Source organism: Homarus americanus, unplaced genomic scaffold (genome assembly GCF_018991925.1).
Source record: "Homarus americanus isolate GMGI-L3 unplaced genomic scaffold, GMGI_Hamer_2.0 scaffold39155, whole genome shotgun sequence".
In the NCBI taxonomy this organism is placed as follows: domain Eukaryota; kingdom Metazoa; phylum Arthropoda; class Malacostraca; order Decapoda; family Nephropidae; genus Homarus; species Homarus americanus.
The window spans coordinates 8867476-8889213 of NW_024737042.1; the positions used below are offsets into that span (position 1 = coordinate 8867476).

The 21738-nt window shown below is 46.7% G+C and overlaps 1 protein-coding gene across 1 annotated transcript; it reads right to left on the bottom strand.

The window, feature by feature from the left end:
* Positions 1-284: 284 nt before the first annotated feature.
* On the bottom strand, positions 285-1280 carry LOC121872793. The gene has a single exon (XM_042375850.1). It carries the CDS (start codon positions 1278-1280, stop codon positions 285-287), a length of 996 nt encoding a protein of 331 aa, XP_042231784.1.
* Between the last annotated feature and the right edge of the window lie 20458 nt (positions 1281-21738).

Consider the following 21738-nt stretch of genomic DNA (forward strand, 5'->3'; position numbering starts at 1 on the left):
CCACACAAAAAGTGAAGATGTATCCAGCACCGCCACAAATACCAGGGTGGCCGCCGCGCCTCCCCACCGCCACCGACTGGTTACTAGGTATTACTCGCCTTCTGCTCTTCTATGTAGAGGTGAACACATCTTACTGCTTACTATTTTCCCAATGGTGTTTTGTCTTAGAATAGGATAAATGTAACACACACACACACACACACACACACACACACACACACACACACATCTAAAAATGCAAACAAACTTATTAAATTTCATTGCCATATCAAGTGTTTTCTAGATCACACTAAGATACCATGGTCCATGACGGGCCAGGCGGCCCCTGGTCCATGACGGCCAGGCGGCCCCTGGTCCATGACGGCCAGGCGGCCCTGGTCCATGACGTGGCCAGGCGGCCCCAGACGGGTTGTATGGCCCTGATCCATGACGGGTTGTATGGCCCTGGTCCATGACGGGCCAGGCGGCCCGATCCATGACGGGTCAGGCGGCCCTGATCCATGACGGGTTGTATGGCCCCTGGTCCATGACGGGCAGGTGGCCCTGGTCCACATGGCCAGGCCCAGTCCATGACGGGCTATGGCCCTGGTCCATGACGGGTTGTATGGCCCTGATCCATGACGGGTTGATGGCCCTGGTCCATGACGGGTTGTGTGGCCCTGGTCCATGACGGTTGTATGGCCCTGGTCCATGACGGGTTGTATGGCCCTGGTCCATGACGGGTTGTATAGGCCTGGTCCATGACGGTTGTATGGCCCTGGTCCATGACGGGTTGTATGGCCCTGGTCCATGACGGGTTGTAGGCCCTGATCCATGACGGCCAGGGTGGCCCTGGTCCATGACGGTTGTATGGCCTGGTTCCATGACGGGTTGTGGCAGGCCTGGTCCATGACGGTTGTGGCCCTGATCCATGACGGGTTGTATGGGCCCTGGTCCATGACGGGCTGTATGGCCCGGTCCATGACGGGTTGTGGCCCTGGTCCATGACGGGTTGTATAGGCCTGGTCCATGACGGGTTGTATGGCCCTGTCCGCGACGGGCCAGGCGGCCCTGGTCCATGACGGGTTGTATAGGCCTGGTCCATGACGGGTTGTAGAGGCCTGGTCCATGACGGGTTGTGTGGCCTGATCCATGACGGGCCAGGCGGCCCTGGTCCATGACGGGTTGTTGGCCCTGGTCCATGACGGGTTGTGTGGCCCTGATCCATGACGGGCCAGGCGGCCCTGGTTCCCATTGACGGGTGGCCCTGGTCCATGACGGGTTGTATGGCCCTGATCCATGACGTGTCAGGCGGCCTGGTCCATGACGGGTTGTATGGCCCTGGTCCATGACGGGTTGTATGGCCCTGATCCATGACGGGTTGTATGGCTGATCCATGACGGTTGTATGGCCTGGTCCATGACGGGTTGTGTGGCCATACAGAAACAGATAGACGACAGGTAGCAACACGGCTTTGTGTGTGTGTGTTTTGTGTGTGTGTGTGTGTAAGCCACAGGTTACGACACACACAATAGGAGAGTTGACACCACTCACCACATACTGAGCTGCTCTCACCAGACACCCTTGTCAGCAGCTGTCACTAGCAGCAGCCTCACCACTCCATCACAACCTCCACCAGCAGACACTCCATCACAACCTCCACCAGCTGACACTCCATCACAACCTCCACCAGCTGACCTCCATCAACCTCACCAGCAGACACTCCATCACAACCTCCACCAGCAGACTCCTCACAACCTCCACCAGCTGACCTCCATCACAACCTCCACCATCGACACTCCATCACAACCTCCACCAGCTGACACTCCATCACAACCTCCACCAGCTGACACTCCATCACAACCTCCACCATCTGACACTCCATCACAACCTCCACCAGCAGACCTCCATCACAACCTCCACCAGCTGACACTCCCATCACAACCTCCACCATCTGACACTCATCACAACCTCCACCAGCAGACACTCCATCCCACCTCTGTGCTCCATCACAACCTCCACCATCTGACACTCCATCACAACCTCCACCAGCTGACCTCCATCACAACCTCCACCACTGACTCCATCACAACCTCCACCAGCTGACACTCCATCACAACTCCCCAGGGCCTCCATCACAACCTCACCAGCGACTCCATCACCTCCACCAGCTGACCTCCATCACAACCTCCACCAGCAGACACTCCATCACAACCTCCACCAGCTGACACTCCATCACAACCTCCACCAGCAGACACTCCATCACAACCTCCACCAGCTGACACTCCATCACAACCTCCACCAGCTGACCTCCATCACAACCTCCACCAGCAGACACTCCATCACAACCTCCACCAGCAGACACTCCATCACAACCTCCACCAGCAGACACTCCATCACAACCTCCACCAGCAGACACTCCATCACAACCTAGTACATCAACCTAGTAAGGACCCCAACACCCACAAAACATATATTTTGCCTCTCTCTCTCTCTCTCTCTCTCTCCCCCTCTCCTCTCTCTCTCTCTCTGGTGTGTGCGTGTATGTGAACTTGACAGGTGGGTACAGTGACAGGTGTCTTCTCCATAATAAACCAGCACTACCACCGTCATATTTCCGTCTGGGTTATCTCACCTGGATAGCCTAATGGGGTGTGGAGGGGACACACACACACACACACACACACACACACACACACACACACACACACACACACACACACACACACACACACACACACACACACACACGACGAAGGGGGCAGACTGACATAACATACACCTCATAACATTACTATGTATAGGAGGAGACAGCCGCTAACAAGGGATCACAATATATCTCAATTTATTTCACCTGATGACTGAACACCTCAACCTAACTTAGCAATCTAAACCGGAGCGGACGGCGAATCAGGGCATTGCAGTGAGGGGAGGGGTGGGGCGAGGAAGAGGGGCGGGGCGAGGGGGCGGGGATGAGGACGGGTAAGGGGGCGGGGAGAGGGCGGATGAGGGCGGGGCGATGAGGGGGCAGGCGATGAGGGACGGGGCGATGCAAGTGGACGGGGCGATGCAAGGCAGGGCGGGGCGATGGGTGGCGGGCGCGGGGCGATGCGTGGCGGGGCGGGGTGAGATGTTCGGTGGCGCGACTGAAGGATCCCATGATACCTTGACATAAATAACAAACTATTAGTGCAGCATAAACTCAGTCATGCACGAACCTTGTAGCCTTGGGAGGGAAGGAGGAGGTAAGGAAGGTTGGGAGAGAGAGAGAGCAAGGTGGGGAGGGTGAAGGAGAAAGGTAGGGAGGGTGGGTAGAAGGAGGGAAGGAAGGAGGCAGAGGGAGAGGGAAGGATAGGGAAGACGGAAGGAAGGTGGGAGAGGTGAAAAAGAAAGGAGAGGAAGAGAGTGAATGCTAACTGTGGTGGGATGGATGGAGAGGAAAAGGATGGAGAGGGAGGAGGACGAGGAGGGAGGAAGGGAGAGAAGCGGGAGGAAGGGAAGAAGGTGGAGGGAGCAGGAGGGAGGGGGAGGCAGAAGGTGGAGGGCAGAAGAGGGAGGGAGGAGCCAGGCTTGCCTGAGAGGCCTTGTGGAAGGTGGTAACAACACACACACACACACACACACACACACACACACACACACACACACACACACACACTGTACATTTATGAGGAGCGAGTGAGTGAGTGAGTGAAGAACACAAACACAGATGAGAAAAGTTCCAATAAACACTCTAAGGATGTAAACAAGTAATTCACGGTGGCTAAAAAAACAAAACAAAAACAAAAGAACAACGACAGAAATCTACTCGGACGATTTACAATGACCTATGAGCGGGAACTACTGTAGGCACGGACGGCAAGGGGGTGGGGGAGGATCATAAACACTGTGGAGGCCTAAGGGTAGATGCCTTAGTGACGGACTGTACTCGTGTATGAAGGGAATTAATATGAATAAGTCAAACTGGGCTGGGCAGGGTGGGGGAGGAAGTGGGGGTGAGAGGCGTGGGGAGGTGGGTGAGGGGGGAGTAGGGAGGTTGTGGGGGGTGTGTAACGAACGATGACGTGTGTGTTCGATATAGCAAACACCAAATCACCGAAGCGTGACACACCTGTGGAGGGGAAAGGGAGGGAGGGAGGGAGGGAGGGAGGGAGGGAGGGAGGGAGGAGGGAGGGAGGGAGGGAGGGAGGGAAAGGAGGAAGGGGGATTTCCCTAAACAAGACAAAAACAATACCTTGGCCATCCTACGAAGAAAATAAATTGTTGTCCAGGATATCTGATAACATCCTACCTTGCATCATGATCTAATACTTGAACATATCTATACCAAGTTACATCCCGCCGTTGGTCGTGTACAGTTCCTCGTAAAACAGGAACAAATAAATACCATTGGTCGTCGTGAGTAAAAGGTTTTCAGCACCACACAAGGAGACACACAACACGTACGTGAATAAATTATCAGAACATTGCAAGTCCAGCCACCACCCGCGGGAGAGCCACTAAGCAACACCAGTGACCAACCACATCCATCGTGTACCATCTGTTAGCTGGGCCACACACACACACACACACACACACACACACACACACACACACACACACCAGGTCTCTCCCTCAGGGCAAATCATTCACTATTTACTTCACGTTTCGCCCCAAACCTGAGCTAGTAAGAGTCAAATCCAGCCGAAGAGAAGCACAACATTGGACACAAGAGCCATCGCTTAACACATGCATCAGGAAGCCGGGTATTATTCACCTGTTGTTGTTCTGAGAGGGGGTGAGGGGACACGAAGTACATAACACGTCAAGGTATTATGTGTCAGAGTGAGAGAAGAGAAGGCAACGTAAGTCTCTGTCTCTCTCTCTCTCAAACACACACAGTTTCCCGGGCCGGCGGAAGTTGTTTGGACACACTTCCTAGTCCCCTTCGTCCCTGTTCACCTAGCAGCACAGTAGGTACCTGCTGTAAGTCGAAAGTCGCGAATTCGTATTCAGGGACAAGTTGTTGGAGCTTCCAATAACTTGCTTGGACATAAACCACTGACTCTTCAGGCCTACGCCCTCGACTCTTCAGGCTTCTACGCCCTTAACCCATGATACATAAGGCAAGCATGAACTTAGCATGCTTCCCTGTTGGGCGCTGTAAACCTTCTGCGCTTTACCTTACACTAGGATGTAGGGAGTGCCCAATAAAAAAAAAATCACACACACACGAGCAGAGTCGGTGGTTGAATGGATATAAAAAGTTCTATTAACTAATAATAATAATAACACTAATAATAATAAAAAAATATTAATAAAAAAATAATAATAATAATATTAATAATAATAACAATAATAGACAACAACAATAATAATAATAATAATAATAATAATAATAATAATAATAATAATATAACATTAATAACAACAACAACAACAACAATAATAATAATAATAATAATAATAATAATAAGAATATAATAATAATAAATAATAATAACACTAATAACAACAACAACAATAATAGCAATAATAATAATAATAATATAATAACACTAATAACAACAACAACAATAATAACAACAATAATAATAATAATAATAATAATAATAATAATAATAATAATAATAACACTAATAACAACAACAATATAATAATAATAATAATAATAATAATAATAATACTAAGCGTCACGAGCCACATACCATCACCTGGACCCCTGTGTGTTGGATCAGCTGGGTGACTGAGACAAGGTGTGGTGAGGCGCTCAAGATCTGGTTCACACAACACCTCCTCCTCATCTCTCATCATCCTCATCATCTCTCCTCATCCTCATCATTATCATTTTTCTTCTTCCTTCTCCTCCTCCTCCCCCCCCTCCCCCATCGTATCCAGCCTTTAACCCTCACTTGTCCATATACTGTGTAAAATATTGACCATCTGTGAAATATTGACCAACATCTGTGAAATATTGACCAACATCTGTGAAATATTGACCAACATCTGTGAAATATTGACCAACATCTGTGAAATATTGACCAACATCTGTGAAATATTGACCAACATCTGTGAAATATTGACCAGTCTATCTCTACCTGGGTTAAGTTGATCTAGATTACCATTAGGGTGGTTAATCTTAGTTAATCTTAAGCTGAAATAAACTGGGGTGTCTAATCTTCAGGTGATCTTTACTAGCCTTTTGTCTGGTTTAAAAAAAAAATATTTATATACCAAACATAACTGTTCCACGGGGTCATAACACAAATAATAAGTCATAACAATAACCAGAAATAGGATTAATGGCACAACAAACACTAATGACGAAAAAGTCTAAACAAGAAAAACAACCTGGATTTAGGGTACAGGAAATGGTTGAACCCAGGATTAACGTGAATTCCGGTTTTGGACGCACGAATTTACGAAAGCTATGACCCAACCCAGCAGAGCCGACCTTGAGCATACCCTACCCTACCCTCATCCCTCCCCTCCCTGTCTGCCCACCCACGCCCTAGCCTCCTGCCCACCCTCGCCCTAGCCTCCTGCCCACCCACGCCCTAGCCTCCTGCCCACCCTCGCCCTAGACTCCTGCCCACCACGCCCTCCTGTCCACTCATGTCTAGCCTCCTGCCCACCCATGCACCCAACCTCCTGCCCACCCTTGCCCCAAACTCCTGCCCACTCCTGCCCACCCTTGCCCCAAACTCCTGCCCTCCTGCCACCCTTGCCCCCACCCTAGCGTCACCTACTCAAGACGTGTGTGTAGAAAAACGAGGGACTGTGGATAACTTTAAGTCACGACCAGTACCGGATCTTCCGCGGCTTACCTCAAGTTAACCCCAGAATGTGTTGTCCTAACCTAACCTAACCTAACCTAACCTAACCAACCTAACCTACCTAACCTAACCTAACAGGACATACTAGGAACGAGGTAGAGACGATCAGAGGTGAGAGTAAGTCAGGTGAGATTCTTGAACACCTGCACTTTAACCCCCCACCTCCTCCACAGCACCCTTCTCCTCCTCCTCCCCCCCCCAGAGCCTTCTACCTTCTCCACCTCAACCCCCCCTCTCCTCCTTCCCCACCTCTCCTCTTTCCCCACCTCCTACAGTACTTCCCCTCCTCATCCCCCCATCCCCCCTCCTCAATCACTGCCAACATTCTACCTGTCTCCTCAATTACTAGGTTTAATCCATCACCTATTAACTAATTATAAAAAATATTAATAATCAAAAGTAAAAAAAAATAATAATAATAAAACCGACTTGGAAAAATATACAAAAAATATAATAAAAGTGAAAGAAAAAATACTCTTAAAAATTAAATGACAAAATTAATACATAAAAGAAAAAAGTTAATAAAATTCAAACATATTCTAAACACATCAATAAAATAAAAATTATATATAAGAAAAAGTAAAAAATTAAATTCAAGAAACAAAAATATTCAAACTGGTGAAAAGAAATAAACAAAACTTTAATAAACACATCATTAAATTAACCGGGAAACACACTGAATTTAACATCTTTCAAAATACATAAATATCAATAAAAACATTTAAACACCAATAAAATCTAACCATAAACCATAAACACTAATAAATACCTAAAATAAAATAAAACACTAAAACATAAAAAATAAAAATCTTAAAAAATAATAAAGACTAACTAAAATAAATTCCAAATTTACAATGATAAACATTACAATATTATTATTTTTAATAATAAAATAAACAACTTAAACCGATAAAAGACGACAAATACGACACACACACACGTCACCACACACACACACACACACACACACGTCACCACACACGTCACCACACACACACACACGTCACACACACACACGTCACCACACACACTCACCACACACACACACACACACACACACGTCACCACACACACACACACACACGTACCACACACACACACACGTCACCACACACGTCACCCACACACACACACACACACGTCACCACACACGTCACCACACACACACACACACACACACACACACACACACACACACACACACACACACACGTCACCACACACACACGTCACCACAACTCCAGGTATAGAGCAGCAGTAAGGTGGATTACACCTGTGCGGACCCCAGGTGTTGGACTCACTTTAAGACTTGTTTCACCTGTTGAGACACGTGTAGCGGAAAAATCATCCTATACCTACACCACTCTTGCCCACCACCACCGTCACCTCCAGCGTCAGACTTGCCCACCACCACCGTCACCTCCAGCGTCAGACTTGCCCACCTTACTTCTCTTGCCCACCACCACCGTCACCTCAATCAGACTTGCCCACCTTACTTCTCTTGCCCACCACCACCGTCACCTCCAGCGTCAGACTTGCCACCTTACTTCTCTTGCCCACCACCACCGTCACCTCCAGCGTCAGACTTGCCCACCTCTTCTACTCTTGCCCACCACCACCGTCACCTCCAGCGTCAGACTTGCCCACCTTACTTCTCTTGCCCACCACCACCGTCACCTCCAGTATCAGACTTGCCCACCTTACTTCTCTTGCCCACCACCACCGTCACCTCAGTATCAGACTTGCCCACCTTACTACTCTTGCCCACCACCACCGTCACCTCCAGCGTCAGACTTGCCCACCTTACCTGTCTTGCCACCAGCAACAACAGCAGACTTGCCCACCTTACCTGCAAGAACAAATACACAGACATATATTAACATAGATACACACACACACACACACACACACACACACACACACACACACACATCCCTTATGACTGTCCAAGGAATACATAAAAAACACTTCAAAATGCTCACTCAGAAAATGTTTGATTCATATATACGGAAAAAATGTTTCATGTGACTCCTCACGTATGTCACTAGAGAAGCGACACACATGTGATTAGGCAGGTGTGTGTGTGTGTGTGTGTTGTTGTGTGTTGTGTGTGTGTTTTTGTGTGTACAAGTTCAATTACCTCAGGTTATATCTTCTGGCGAGTCCTCGACAGTCTCTCTCTCTCTCTCTCTCCCCCCCTCTCTCTCTCTCTCTACCCATGCAGAATATCGTAGAGTAGATCATGAACGAGATTTCTTATGTATTTTTTTATATATTTCTGGTTTAATCCTCCCTCGCCCCCCCCTCCCCCTCGCCCCCCTCCCCCTCGCCCCCAGGCCCCGTGTGGGTCGGTGACCTGTGCCAGGATTTATCCCGTAAAAAATTACAGGTATTTTGAAAGTTACTAAAACATTAGACACCTTTGAGTAACTTTGTGACTGTGGTCTGTATAGAAGTAAACTGATGACCGAGTAAGATGAAGTAACAATAAGACCCAGGCAACAAGGACCACCCCAACAAGACGCCAGGCAACAAGGAACACCCCAACAAGACGCCAAGCAACAAGGAACACCCCAACCAGACGCCAAGCAACAGAACACCCCACCAGACGCAAGCAACAAGGAACACCCCAACAAGACGCCAAGCAACAAGGAACACCTCAGAAGACGCCAGGCAACAAAGACATCCCCAACAGACGCCAGGCAACAAGGAACACCCCAACAAGACGCCAGGCAACAAGGAACACCCCAACAAGACGCCAGGCAACAAGGAACACCCCAACAAGACGCCAGGCAACAAGGAACACCCCAACAGACGCCAGGCAACAAGGAACACCCCAACAAGACGCCAGGCAACAAGGAACACCCCAACAAGACGCCAGGCAACAGGAACACCCCAACAAGACGCCAGGCAACAAGGAACACCCCAACAAGACCCAAGCAACAAGGAACACCCCAACAAGACACCAAGCAACAAGGAACACCCCAACAAGACGCCAAGCAACAAGAACACCCCAACAAGACGCCAGGCAACTGAAAACACAACAAGACGCCAGGCAAGAACACCCCAACAAGACGTCAAGCAACAAGGAACACCCCAACAAGACGCCAAGCAACAAAGAACACCCCAACAAGACGCCAAGCAACAAGAAACCAAACCCAGCAACAAGAACACCCCAACAAGACGCCAAGCAACAAGGAACACCCCAACAAGACGCCAAGCAACAAGGAACACCCAACAAGACGCCAAGCAACAAGAACACCCCAACAAGACGCCAAGCAACAAGAACACCCCAACAAGACGCCAAGCAACAAGGAACACCCCAACAAGACGCCATGCCAGGGACACCCCAACAAGACGCCAAGCAACAAGAACCAACAAGACACCAAGCAACAAGGAACACCAACAAGACGTCAAGCAACAAGGAACACCCAACAAGACGCCAGGCAAAAGGCACCCCAACAAGACGTCAAGCAACAAGGAACACCCCAACAAGACGCCAAGCAACAAGGAACACCCCAACCAGACGCAAGCAACAAGGAACACTAACCAGACACCAAGCAAGAACACCCCAACAAGACGCCAAGCAACAAGAACACCTCAAAGAGACGCCAGGCAACAAGAACATCCCCAACAAGACGCCAGGCAACAAGGAACACCCAACAAGACGCCAGGCAACAAGGAACACCCCAACAAGACGCCGAACAGAACACCCAACAAGACGCCAGGCAACAAGAACACCCCAACAAGACGCCAGGCAACAGAACACCCCAACAAGACGCCAAGCAACAAGGAACACCCCAACAAGACAAGCAACAAAGGAACACCCCAACAAGACGCCAGGCAACAAGGAACACCCCAACAAGACGCCAAGCAACAAGGAACACCCCCAAGCCAACAAAGAACACCCCAACAAGACGCCAAGCAACAAACACAACAAGACGCCGCAACAAAACACCAACAAGACGCCAGGCAACAAACACCCAACAAACTACAACAACAAGAACACCCCAACAAGACGCCAAGCAACAAAGAAAACCCCAACAAGACGCCAAGCAACAAGAGAACACCAACAAGACGCCAAGCAACAAGAACACCCAAGCAACAAAAACCCCCAACAAGAAGCCAACAAAGCAAGAACACCCCAACAAGACGCCAAGCAACAAGGAACACCCCAACAAGACGCCAAGCAACAAGGAACACCCCAACAAGAACCAAGGCAACAAGGAACACCCCAACAAGACGCCAGCAACAGAACACCCCAACAAGACGCCAAACACAAGAACACCCCAACAAGACGCCAAGCAACAAGGAACACCCCAACAAGACGCCAAGCAACAAGGAACACCCCAACAAGACGCCAAGCAACAAGGAACACCCCAACAAGACACCAAGCAACCAAACCACCGCAACATGACAATTGTCCCCCGTCTCTGTAGTCATTTAACAATTACGTAACACAGATAATTCCCCACCAACCTATTCTCTTTTGTTTTTGCTCCCCTTGTGAAGCTCCGAATAAGTCGCTATCATCCTGGAAATCCACATATTTTCTGGTCCTAGATCACAGCGACCACTATTGTTATCGTTGGTGATTTAAGACAACTGTTGTAACATTTGGAGTCTCAATATTTAGGAGATGTAATTCACAATATAATGACACTGAATTTGGTGGCGGGTCATCACTTGGTGTTAAAACCCTAGCCAAGATAATCCACCCAGGCAGGTAGGCACAGGTGGTGGGTAGGTAGGTATGGGTGGGTGGAGTGGTATGGGTGGAGTGGGTGGGTGAGGTGGGTGGGTGGGTGGGTGGGTGGGTGGAGTGGGTGGGTGGGTGGGTGGGTGGGTGGAGTGGTGGGTGGTGGGTGGGTGGAGTAGGTGGGTGGGTGGGTGGGTGGGTGGGTGGGTGGGTGGGTGGTGGGTGGGTGGGTGGGTGGGTGGTGGGTGGGTGGGTGGGTGGGTGGGTGGGTGGGTGGGTGGGTGGGTAGGTGGGTAGGTATATATACAATCTTACACCACCACGTTCTACTCCACCTCCCAAGTTCAAACAGGTAACAGACAATGCCACTAAATTGTAAGCATCTTCGTGCCAATATTCCTCCCAGTCCCCACAACAAAAACAAACTAAAGTTATTATTGAGTCTATTTTCAGGTAGAGTCTAGAACGCGTTTACCTGTCGATTGTCGGGGTCAACAAGATCTTAGTAACAATGTGATTGACAGGTAAGGGGTGATAAAAGGGTACAGAGGGTGATAAAGGAATTACAGAGGATGATAAAGGGTACAGAGGATGATAAAAGGGTACAGAGATGATAAAATACAGAGAGGATGATAAAAGGGTACAGAGGATGATAAAGGGTACAAGGATGATAAAGGGATAAAGGGATGAGTAAGTGAGTAAATATATAGTATCTCATATATCTTCAATACACTGTGCGTGACACACACACACACACACACACACACACACACACACACACACACACACACACACACACACCTCATCTGGAAAACCCTTGCTGTTGTAATAGCAAAATTCCGTCGCTTAAGTTGTGCTTCGACCCATTCACTACAGCCTGCCACCACCACCACTACTAGCCTCCCAATACCCCACTACCACCACTACTAGCTGCCCATCACCACCACCACCATCCCAATACCTGCCACCACCACTACTACTAGCCTCCCAATACCTACCACCACCACCACCACTACTAGCCTGCCAACAACTGCCACCACCACTACTACTCTCCAACACCCACCACCACCACCCACCCTTACTAGCCTGCCAACAACTACCACCACCACCACCACCACCACCACCACCCTACTAGCCTGCCCAACAACTGCCACCACCACCACCACCCTACTAGCTCTGCAACACCTGCCACCACCACTACTAGCCTACCAACAACTGCCACCACCACCACTACATTAGCCTGCCAACAACTGCCACCACCACCACTACTAGCCTGCCAACAACTGCCACCATCACCACCACTACTACCTGCCAACACCTGCCACCACCACCACCACTAGCCTGCCAATACCCACCACAACCACTACTAGCCTGCAACACACCCACCACCACCACCACTACTAGCCTGCCAACAACTGCCACCATCACCACCACTACTAACTCCTGCCAACACTCACACCACCACAACTACTTCAGCCCTCCCAATCCACTACCACCACTACTAGCCTGCCAACACCCACACCACCACTACTAGCCTGCCACCTGCCACCACCACTACTAGCCTGCCAACACCTGCCACTACCCACTACTAGCCTGCCACACCCACCACCACCACTACTAGCCTGCCAACACCTGCCAACACCCCCACCACCACTAGCCTGCCAACACCTGCCACCACCACTACTAGCCTGCCAATACCCACCACCACCACCACTACTAGCCTGCCAACACCCTGCCACCACCACTACTAGCCTGCCCAACACCACCACTACTAGCCTGCCAACACCTGCCACCACCACCACTACTGCTCACAACACCTGCCACCACCACCACTACTAGCCTGCCAACACCTGCCACCACCACTACTAGCCTGCCACCACCACCACTACTAGCCTGCCAACACCTGCCACCACCACCACCCACTAGCCTGCCAACACCTGCCACCACCACCACTACTAGCCCAACACCAACCACCACCACTACTAGCCTGCCACCCACCACCACTACTAGCCTGCCAACACCTGCCACCACCACCACCTAGCCTGCCAACACCTCACCACCACTACTAGCCCAACACCCACCACCACCACTACCACTACTAGCCTGCCAACACCTGCCACCACCACCACTACTAGCCTGCCAACAACTCACCATCGTCTCTCACCTCCACTTCACTCTGATTCCTCCATCTTCATATATCTTCCTACTCCTCCCCTTCTTCCTCTAACTCCTCCTTCTCATCTCTTCTTCTCATTCTTCAATTAATTTTCTCACAGACTCAATAACCCCATTCTTTATATCTTATCTACTCTCTCCTCCTTCCTCCTCCTTCTCTCACACCTCCATTACCACCCCCACCTTCCCTCCCCCTCTGTGCTGAAGATTTGAAATTAGTACCAATTAGTGTTGTAATGCAGGTTCACATTCTCAAACATTCTTACGAAGAATAGTCCCGGTGAGAGAAGGTCCAAGAATACCCCAAACTGGTTAAAATTAACTTCAAACACAATATTAACTTAATACGAGTCTCTGGATAATGTTAAATTAGGTTCGAACACAATATTAACTTAATACGAGTCTCTGATAAAGAATGTTAATGGAGAATATTTGGAAAGATTTATCCCAGGTTAATTTGGGTTAATTTTGTTTGGTACTGTGAAGGAATTTCAAGTGTTGGTCTGATGCTACTTTGTTTTTGTTACATCATTGTTAAATCTTTAGTACACACACACACACACACACACACACACACACACACACACACACACAGGCAGTAAACCCACCTCGTCCTGGGTTCTTCCCCAACACATCTCACGAATCACTGTTTCTGAATAGCTCATCAAACTGGTACTGAGTCACACCTGTTGCCACACCTGTTGCGTCGCCACCAATCCTGACATGAATTTCCACTTTAATTGTATCTACTCATATCTATATCATTCTTAACTATAAAAATATCACAAATTTCATGATAAAATCTAAGACAACATTACTCTATTTTTTTTCAATCTTATCCACGAATTTATCTTAGAATTTATCAAACTTAATCCAGCAAGTTCTTCAATCAATCCGGGTTCAACTTGAGGCAGCTATTACATGTAAGACTGATGTCCCAGCTGTGGGTGTTAGTAATGTGTGTTTTAGGGTTACATATTACTGGGAAGGTTGGCGTCACCCCACACAGGAGTCAGAGGAGTGAGAGTTGGGACTTATTTTTAATGCGAGTTATTAAGACCTGACGAAACTTGGGGAATGGTATAGGCGTAATAATAATAATAATAATAATAATAATAATAATAATAATAATAATAATAATAATAGTAATAATAATAATAATAATAATAATAATAGTAATAATAATAATAATAATAATAATAATAATAATAATAATAATTATAATAATAGTAATAATAATAATAATAATAATAATAATAGTAATAATAATAGTAAATAATAATAATAATAATAATAATAATAATAATAATAATAATAGTAATAATAATAATAATAATAATAGTAATAATAATAATAATAATAATAATAATAATAATAATAATAATAATAATAATAATAATAATAATAATAATAATAATAATAATAATAATAATAATAATAATAATAATAATAATAATAATAATAATAATAATAATAATAATAATAATAATAACCCACAAGTGTTCAGAGTGGAGAAGAAGATTCAGGATTGGAAGTGATGGCAGGTAACAGGTAACGCGAGGGAGGGAGGAGGAGGAGGAGGGGATACTGAATGCAAAAATAAAATGAGAGAATGAATGATAAAGTAAAATAAAAGAGAAGGAAAGAAAGAAAGAAAGAAAGAGAGAGAGACACACACACACCACACACGTAGCAGCAAGGGAAACAATGAAGAACAGTGATTAATAATAATAAGACCACGAGTGTTACTAGACGACCACCATGATAAAAGTAAGTGGTATTCTCTCACCATCCCCCCCCACATAAATACATAAACATATCAACATAAACTTTAACCTATTCCTTACACTACATAACGATACAATTGTCTTCCTGTCTACGTCTCTGTCCGTCTGTCTTCTGTCTCTCTCTCCTCTTCTTCCTCTACTCTCCCTCCCCCCCCCCCCCCCCCCTCACGTCTCGTCCGTCTGTCTTCCTGTCTACTCCTGTCCGTCTGTCTTCCTGCTGCTCCTGTCCGTCTGTCTGTTTCATCTCGGCAAATTTACTGTTATAAGAACATTTCCAGTGGGTACGGGGGGAGGGGGGGGGGGGGAGGGGGGGGAGGGGATGGGGGGAATGGGAGGGGAAGAGGAGGGATGGGAAGGGAAGAAGGGAGGGAGGGGGAGGAGGATGGGAAGGGAGGTAGAAAGGAGGAGGAGGGAGGAAGGGATGGGGAGGAGTAGGAGGGATGAAGAGGAAGGGAGAGAAAGGAGTAATTGAGGAAGAGGATGAAGTGGAAGGGAAGAAGAGGAAGATATTAATTCCCACTATCTCCTTAATCATCGTTCATACACATCATTTACTCCTCCCTATTCTTCCATTCCTCTTTCCTATGTTAATTATCAGTCTATCCTTTTATCTCTATTATTTACATCTTATTTTATCTGTTTATTTCTTCTTGTATATTTATCGTTTTGTTTGACTTTTGTTTTGTTTTCTTATTTATTTTTCTTCAATATTATTATTTTTCCATCTTTATTGTTTATTTCTCTTATTGTTGTTTCTTTCTTGGTTATGAGTATTTTGAACATAATAAAATAAGAGTCTGCAATAGCCGGTTGGACCTGTGCTTGGCAGTTCCTGTCGAGAGTTACTACCACTCTCTATCATCCATGAATCTATCTAGCCTCCTTTAAAAACTTTCCAGAGTTCAGCACTTACTACAGTTGCTAAGCTTGTTCCACTCGTCCACCACCCTATTTTTGAACCAGTTCCTTCCTATCTCCTCCTAAACCTAAACTTATCCAACTTAAATCCGTTGCTATGAGTCCTATCCTGCTCGGATATTATAAGAACTTTATCTATATCCCCTTTATTGATTCCTTTCACCCTTAAATATATCTTATCTCCCGCACTCTTCGTCTTTCTAGAATGCAAGTTTAGTTTCTTTAACCTATCCTGATATGGAAGGTTTCTAAGTCCCGAAATCATTTTCGTCATTCTTCGCTGCACCGACTCCAGTGAATTGATATCCATTCTTTAATAAGGGCACCAGAACTGAGTCGCATAATCGAGGTGCGGCGTGACTAGCGCAAGATATAGTTGCAATAAGACCTCTGCACTCTTATTAGTAATAAGATACTGGGATCAGCAGTGACATAAGCAAGTTTGCGGACGACACCAAAATAGGGCGGCAGATTAATTCAGGGCAGGATGCAAATGCACTACAGGAGGATTTAAATAAATTGCAGGAGTGGTCAGAAAAATGGCAAATGAAATTCAACACCAGCAAGTGCAGCGTACTTAATATTGGAAGAACAAATACTGACAATGTATACAGCCTTAACATCAACCTAGAAGTCGACTTGTGAAAGAGACTTAGGGGTACTTGTAAGCCGGACCTACGGCCTAAAAACAGTGCGTTAATGTTCGAAATAAGGCAAACAGAGTATTAGGTTTTATATCTAAAAGTGCAAGTAATAAGTTATTACCACCACCATCATCACCACCACCCACAACCACCCACTACACTCACCCACCACCCATCTCTCCCTCACCTGGCCTGCACCTCTCCCTACCCCCCCTACACAGGTCAGCTTCACCTTACTATGACATTTCCTCCTCTTCCTCCTCATACCCTCACGTTAGCTAACAGGTAGGTAGGTAGGTGGATGGGTGGGTGGATGGTGGTGAGTAGGTAGAAAGCAAACATGAAGACAGGTTTGTAGGAAAGGATGCAGACAGGCAAGCAAACAGGTAAGTATGCAGAGGGGCAAGCAAACAGGTAAGTATGCAGACAGGCAGGTGAGTGCATGCAGGCAGTTCTTAAATAACCTGAGCCATCCTTACAACACTCGACAAATTAATGTCTTCCACGCCGTCACTGATCCTTGAACCGTCTTTACTAAGCGGACTTAACGACACTCAACATTACATAAGACTACCTCCATCAACAAACATCACTAAACACTGGGATTACACACACACACACACACACACACACACACACACACACACACACACACACACACACACACACACACAAAAACACACACACACACACACACACACACACACACACCTCACGAGCAATGACAAACATCCATCAGTTATGTCACAAAGAAAGGGAGATTATTATTATTATCTAGGTAAACAAAACCCCACCAGAGCAGGTTCCCCCTCAAGATCCATGGTACACCTCATCCTCTCGCTCTCATGGATATTATTGACAAGAGTTCAAGATGGTAATAATAATTTCTACCTTGACTTGTGACCTTTGTGACCTGAGAAAGTAGGTCACGCAGGATGCACCTCGAATATGTGACCTTAAGAGATAATTATATTTCAGTGTTATAAAAGGTGTATAGAGCACAGGTACATTTTTATTAACACAATAAAGATAAATAACAATAATTTCACCAACTAATGATAACAATAACAATATAACAAAAATAATAATGATAATAAAACTAATATTAACAACAACAACAACGACCACCTGAACATTAGCCTCCAGTTTAATTCACTATAAGATGAGCCACCCTAACCTAACAACGCTAACTACAACCTAACGCTAACCTAACCTAGCAACCACTAACCTAACTAACACTAACAACCTAACGCTAACCTAACTAACGCCCTAACCTAACTCTAATCTAACCTAACCTAACCTAACCTAACACTTAACCTAGCCTAATCAGTAATCCCTAACCTAACCTAACCAAGCCTAACTAAACAAAGACTGCAACTACCCCCCGTCCAGGTAGCGTTAGGGTGTTTAATTACTCATCATCAGGTGTAATAAGCTCGGGGGGCTAATCTTCAGGTAATCAAATGTTTTTAATGAGTTCCCAACTCTTGTGAAAAACAATCCTTAACTGGAAAACTGACTGACTGACTGACTGACAAACTGACAAACTGACTTTGACTGACAGACATACTGATTGACTCACTCTCACTGCCTTTTCCCTTTCACACACACACACACACACACACACACTTACAATAATGATAATAATAGTAATAATAATAACAATAACAACAATAATCATAACAGTACATCACGGCCCCAGAGTTCAATGTAAACATGCGGTCAAAATTCCATACACACAACAGTTCTCACACGACGAGTTCATACCTGGTGATCCATTACTGCTTACTCTTGCGGAAGGAACTCGCCGGCCACTACGAGTCACTGGTTCGATCCCAGGGCACACTCTCAATCCACCCACCTGGACAGTGTTCGTTTACTTTTTCTTTAACGTGTAGCTAAACAACCACACACACACACACACACGGAGACAAAACGATTCTAGTCTCAGGGTCAACTTTTTTACGTCACCAATCTTCTACACCAACACACGGCAGAGGTTATTTTTGTGGGTCAAATTGTCTCATTCTATAGTAGTGTAGGTGAGAGAGAGAGAGAGAGAGAGAGAGAGAGAGACATATACCTCTACCCTTTAACATCCATTGTTACCTTGAATATTATCACAACAAATCTTACGTAAATATGGCAATCATAATTTACTGTCCCTATTGTCCAGTGTGGGTGGGAGGGGTGTGTGGGTGGGGGTGGGTGTGTGGGTGGGGTGAGGTGTGTGGGTGGGAGGAGGTGTGTGGGTGGGGGTGAGTGTGTGGATGGGGGAGGAGTGTGTGGGGGTGAGGTGTGTGGGTGGGGAGGTGTGTGGGTGGGGAGGTGTGTGGGTGGGAGAGGGGTGTGTGTGGGTGGGGGTGGGGAATGTGTGGGTGGGGGTGAGTGTGTGTGGGTGGGGAGGAGTGTGTGGGTGATGGGGAGGAGTGTGTGGGTGGGAGGTGTGTGGGTGGGAGGAGGAGTGTGTGGGGAGGAGTGTGTGGGTGGGGAGGAGTGTGTGTGGAGTGGGGGAGGAGTGTGTGGGTGGGGGAGGAGTGTGTGTGGGTGGGGGAGGAGTGTGTGGGTAGGGGGGAGGGAGTGTGTGTGGGTGAGGGGGAGGTGTGTGGGTGGGGGAGGTGTGTGGGTGGGAGGTGTGTGGGTGGCAGCAACCAGGTCTTCTCCCACCAGCGGTATCTGGGATGTGCTGGGTAACAGGTCTGTTCAGGGGTCAGCTGTCACAGTGCCCTAGGGGTCAGCTGATCACAGTGCCTAGGGGTCAGCTGATCACAGTGCCCTAGGGGTCAGCTGATCACAGTGCCCCAGGGGTCAGCTGATCACAGTGCCCTGGGTCAGCTGATCACAGTGCCCCGAGGTCAGCTGATCACAGTGCCCCAGGGGTCAGCTGATCACAGTGGCCTAGGGGTCAGCTGATCACAGTGCCCCAGGGGTCAGCTGATCAAAGTGCCCCATGTGTCAGCTGATCACAGTGGCCTAGGGGTCAGCTGATCACAGTGCCCCAGGGGTCAGCTGATCACAGTGCCCAGGGTCAGCTGATCACAGTGCCCCAGGGGTCAGCTCATCACTGTTCAGGTAACACACACACACACACACACACACACACACACACATAACAAGAACAAATAAATTCAACTCTCAACAATGAACAGCTCCCAGAGCGGTTTGTGACGAAGAAACAAATAGAAAAAATAAACAAACACACACAGAGGAGATAATAAACACGACGCCCTTGTGTGTAAATGTGATGAGTGAAACAAACAAGCTGCTGTGTGTGTGTGTGTGTGTTAATGTTTCTGAAGATGGGATAATGATGAATCGTTATCCTGAAGCACCCACAACAAATTCTACAACACACTACAACCACTACAGCTACTACTACTACTACTATTACAACCACTACAGCTACTACTACTACTATACAACCACTACAGCTACTACTACTACTACAATTACAACCACTACAGCTACTACTACCACTACTACAACTACTACTACAACTACTACTGCCACCTCCTCACCTTAAAACACCGGACTTGATCTACGGGTACACCTTCGGATACAACACCTGTATAGTTACTGATGTAAATCCAGGTAAGATAGAGATTTCAAATGATTCATATTCTCTTTTTTCTTTCTTTCTTGTTCTTTATCTTCTTCTTCCTCTTATCTCCGTGTATCTGGTGTTCTTCTGTCCACTATCATTTATTCTCTGTCCTTTCCACGTCTTTTAGTTATATTTTACTGTATCCATCCACCTTCTTCGTGACCAAAATAATATTGACATACAGTCTTAGTAAACGTATACACAATTGTCATCTTGTACACACACACACACACACACACACACACACACACACACACACACACACACACACCTGTAATATTGTTTATGAATTATCCAGTTAAATAATTACATCCCAAATTAAGAAGGTGACGCTCGCTTCCACCTGGTGTGTGTCTATCTGACCTGTCACCCTCAACAGTTAGTTAGGAGTCCTGTTAAGATGTGTGTGTTTGTGTGTGTGTGTGTGTGTGTGTGTGTGTGTGTGTGTGATTTTTCTTTTAATGTTCAAAGTTGGAATAAGATGGAATTTTTCTCTAGGCTTCACAGATACACTATAAGCGTCTTCCCACACACACACACACACACACACACACACACACACACACACACACACACACACACACACACACACTTTGGAAGCACAGTACCTTTAAAGACACAAATCACGTAAAATGACATCTAATACCTTCTCCCACTCCCCCTCTCCCCTCTCACCCAGCCCTCTCCCAGCCCTCTCACCCCTCCCTCTCACCCAGCCCTCTCCCCCTCTGGCTGTGACATACGAGACAACAAAGAACCAACACCAAGACAACGATCGTATACACTGTAAAGCACTGTAGTGGCTTATTTCACCTGAACATTAACCACCCTAATGCTATTTGGGAAGGTTAGGTTAGTTAAATTAGGTTAGGTTTGGTTAGTTAAATTAGGTTAGGTTAGTTAAATTAGGTTAGGTTTGGTTAGTTAAATTTGGTTAGGTTTGGTTAGTTAAATTTGGTTGGGTTTGGTTGGTTAAATTAGGTTAGGTTTGGTTAGTTAAATTAGGTTAGGTTTGGTTTGTGTAATGGTTGGTTTGGTTAGTTAAATTAGGTTAGGTTAGGTTGGTTAAATTAGGTTGGGTTTGGTTAGTTAAATTAGGTTAGGTTAGGTTAGGTTA

Excerpts from the sequence above, each read along its gene's own strand:
- LOC121872793 (XM_042375850.1), bottom strand. The coding sequence starts at position 1,280 with ATGGATCAGGGCCATACAACCCGTCATGGACCAGGGCCACCCGTCAAT.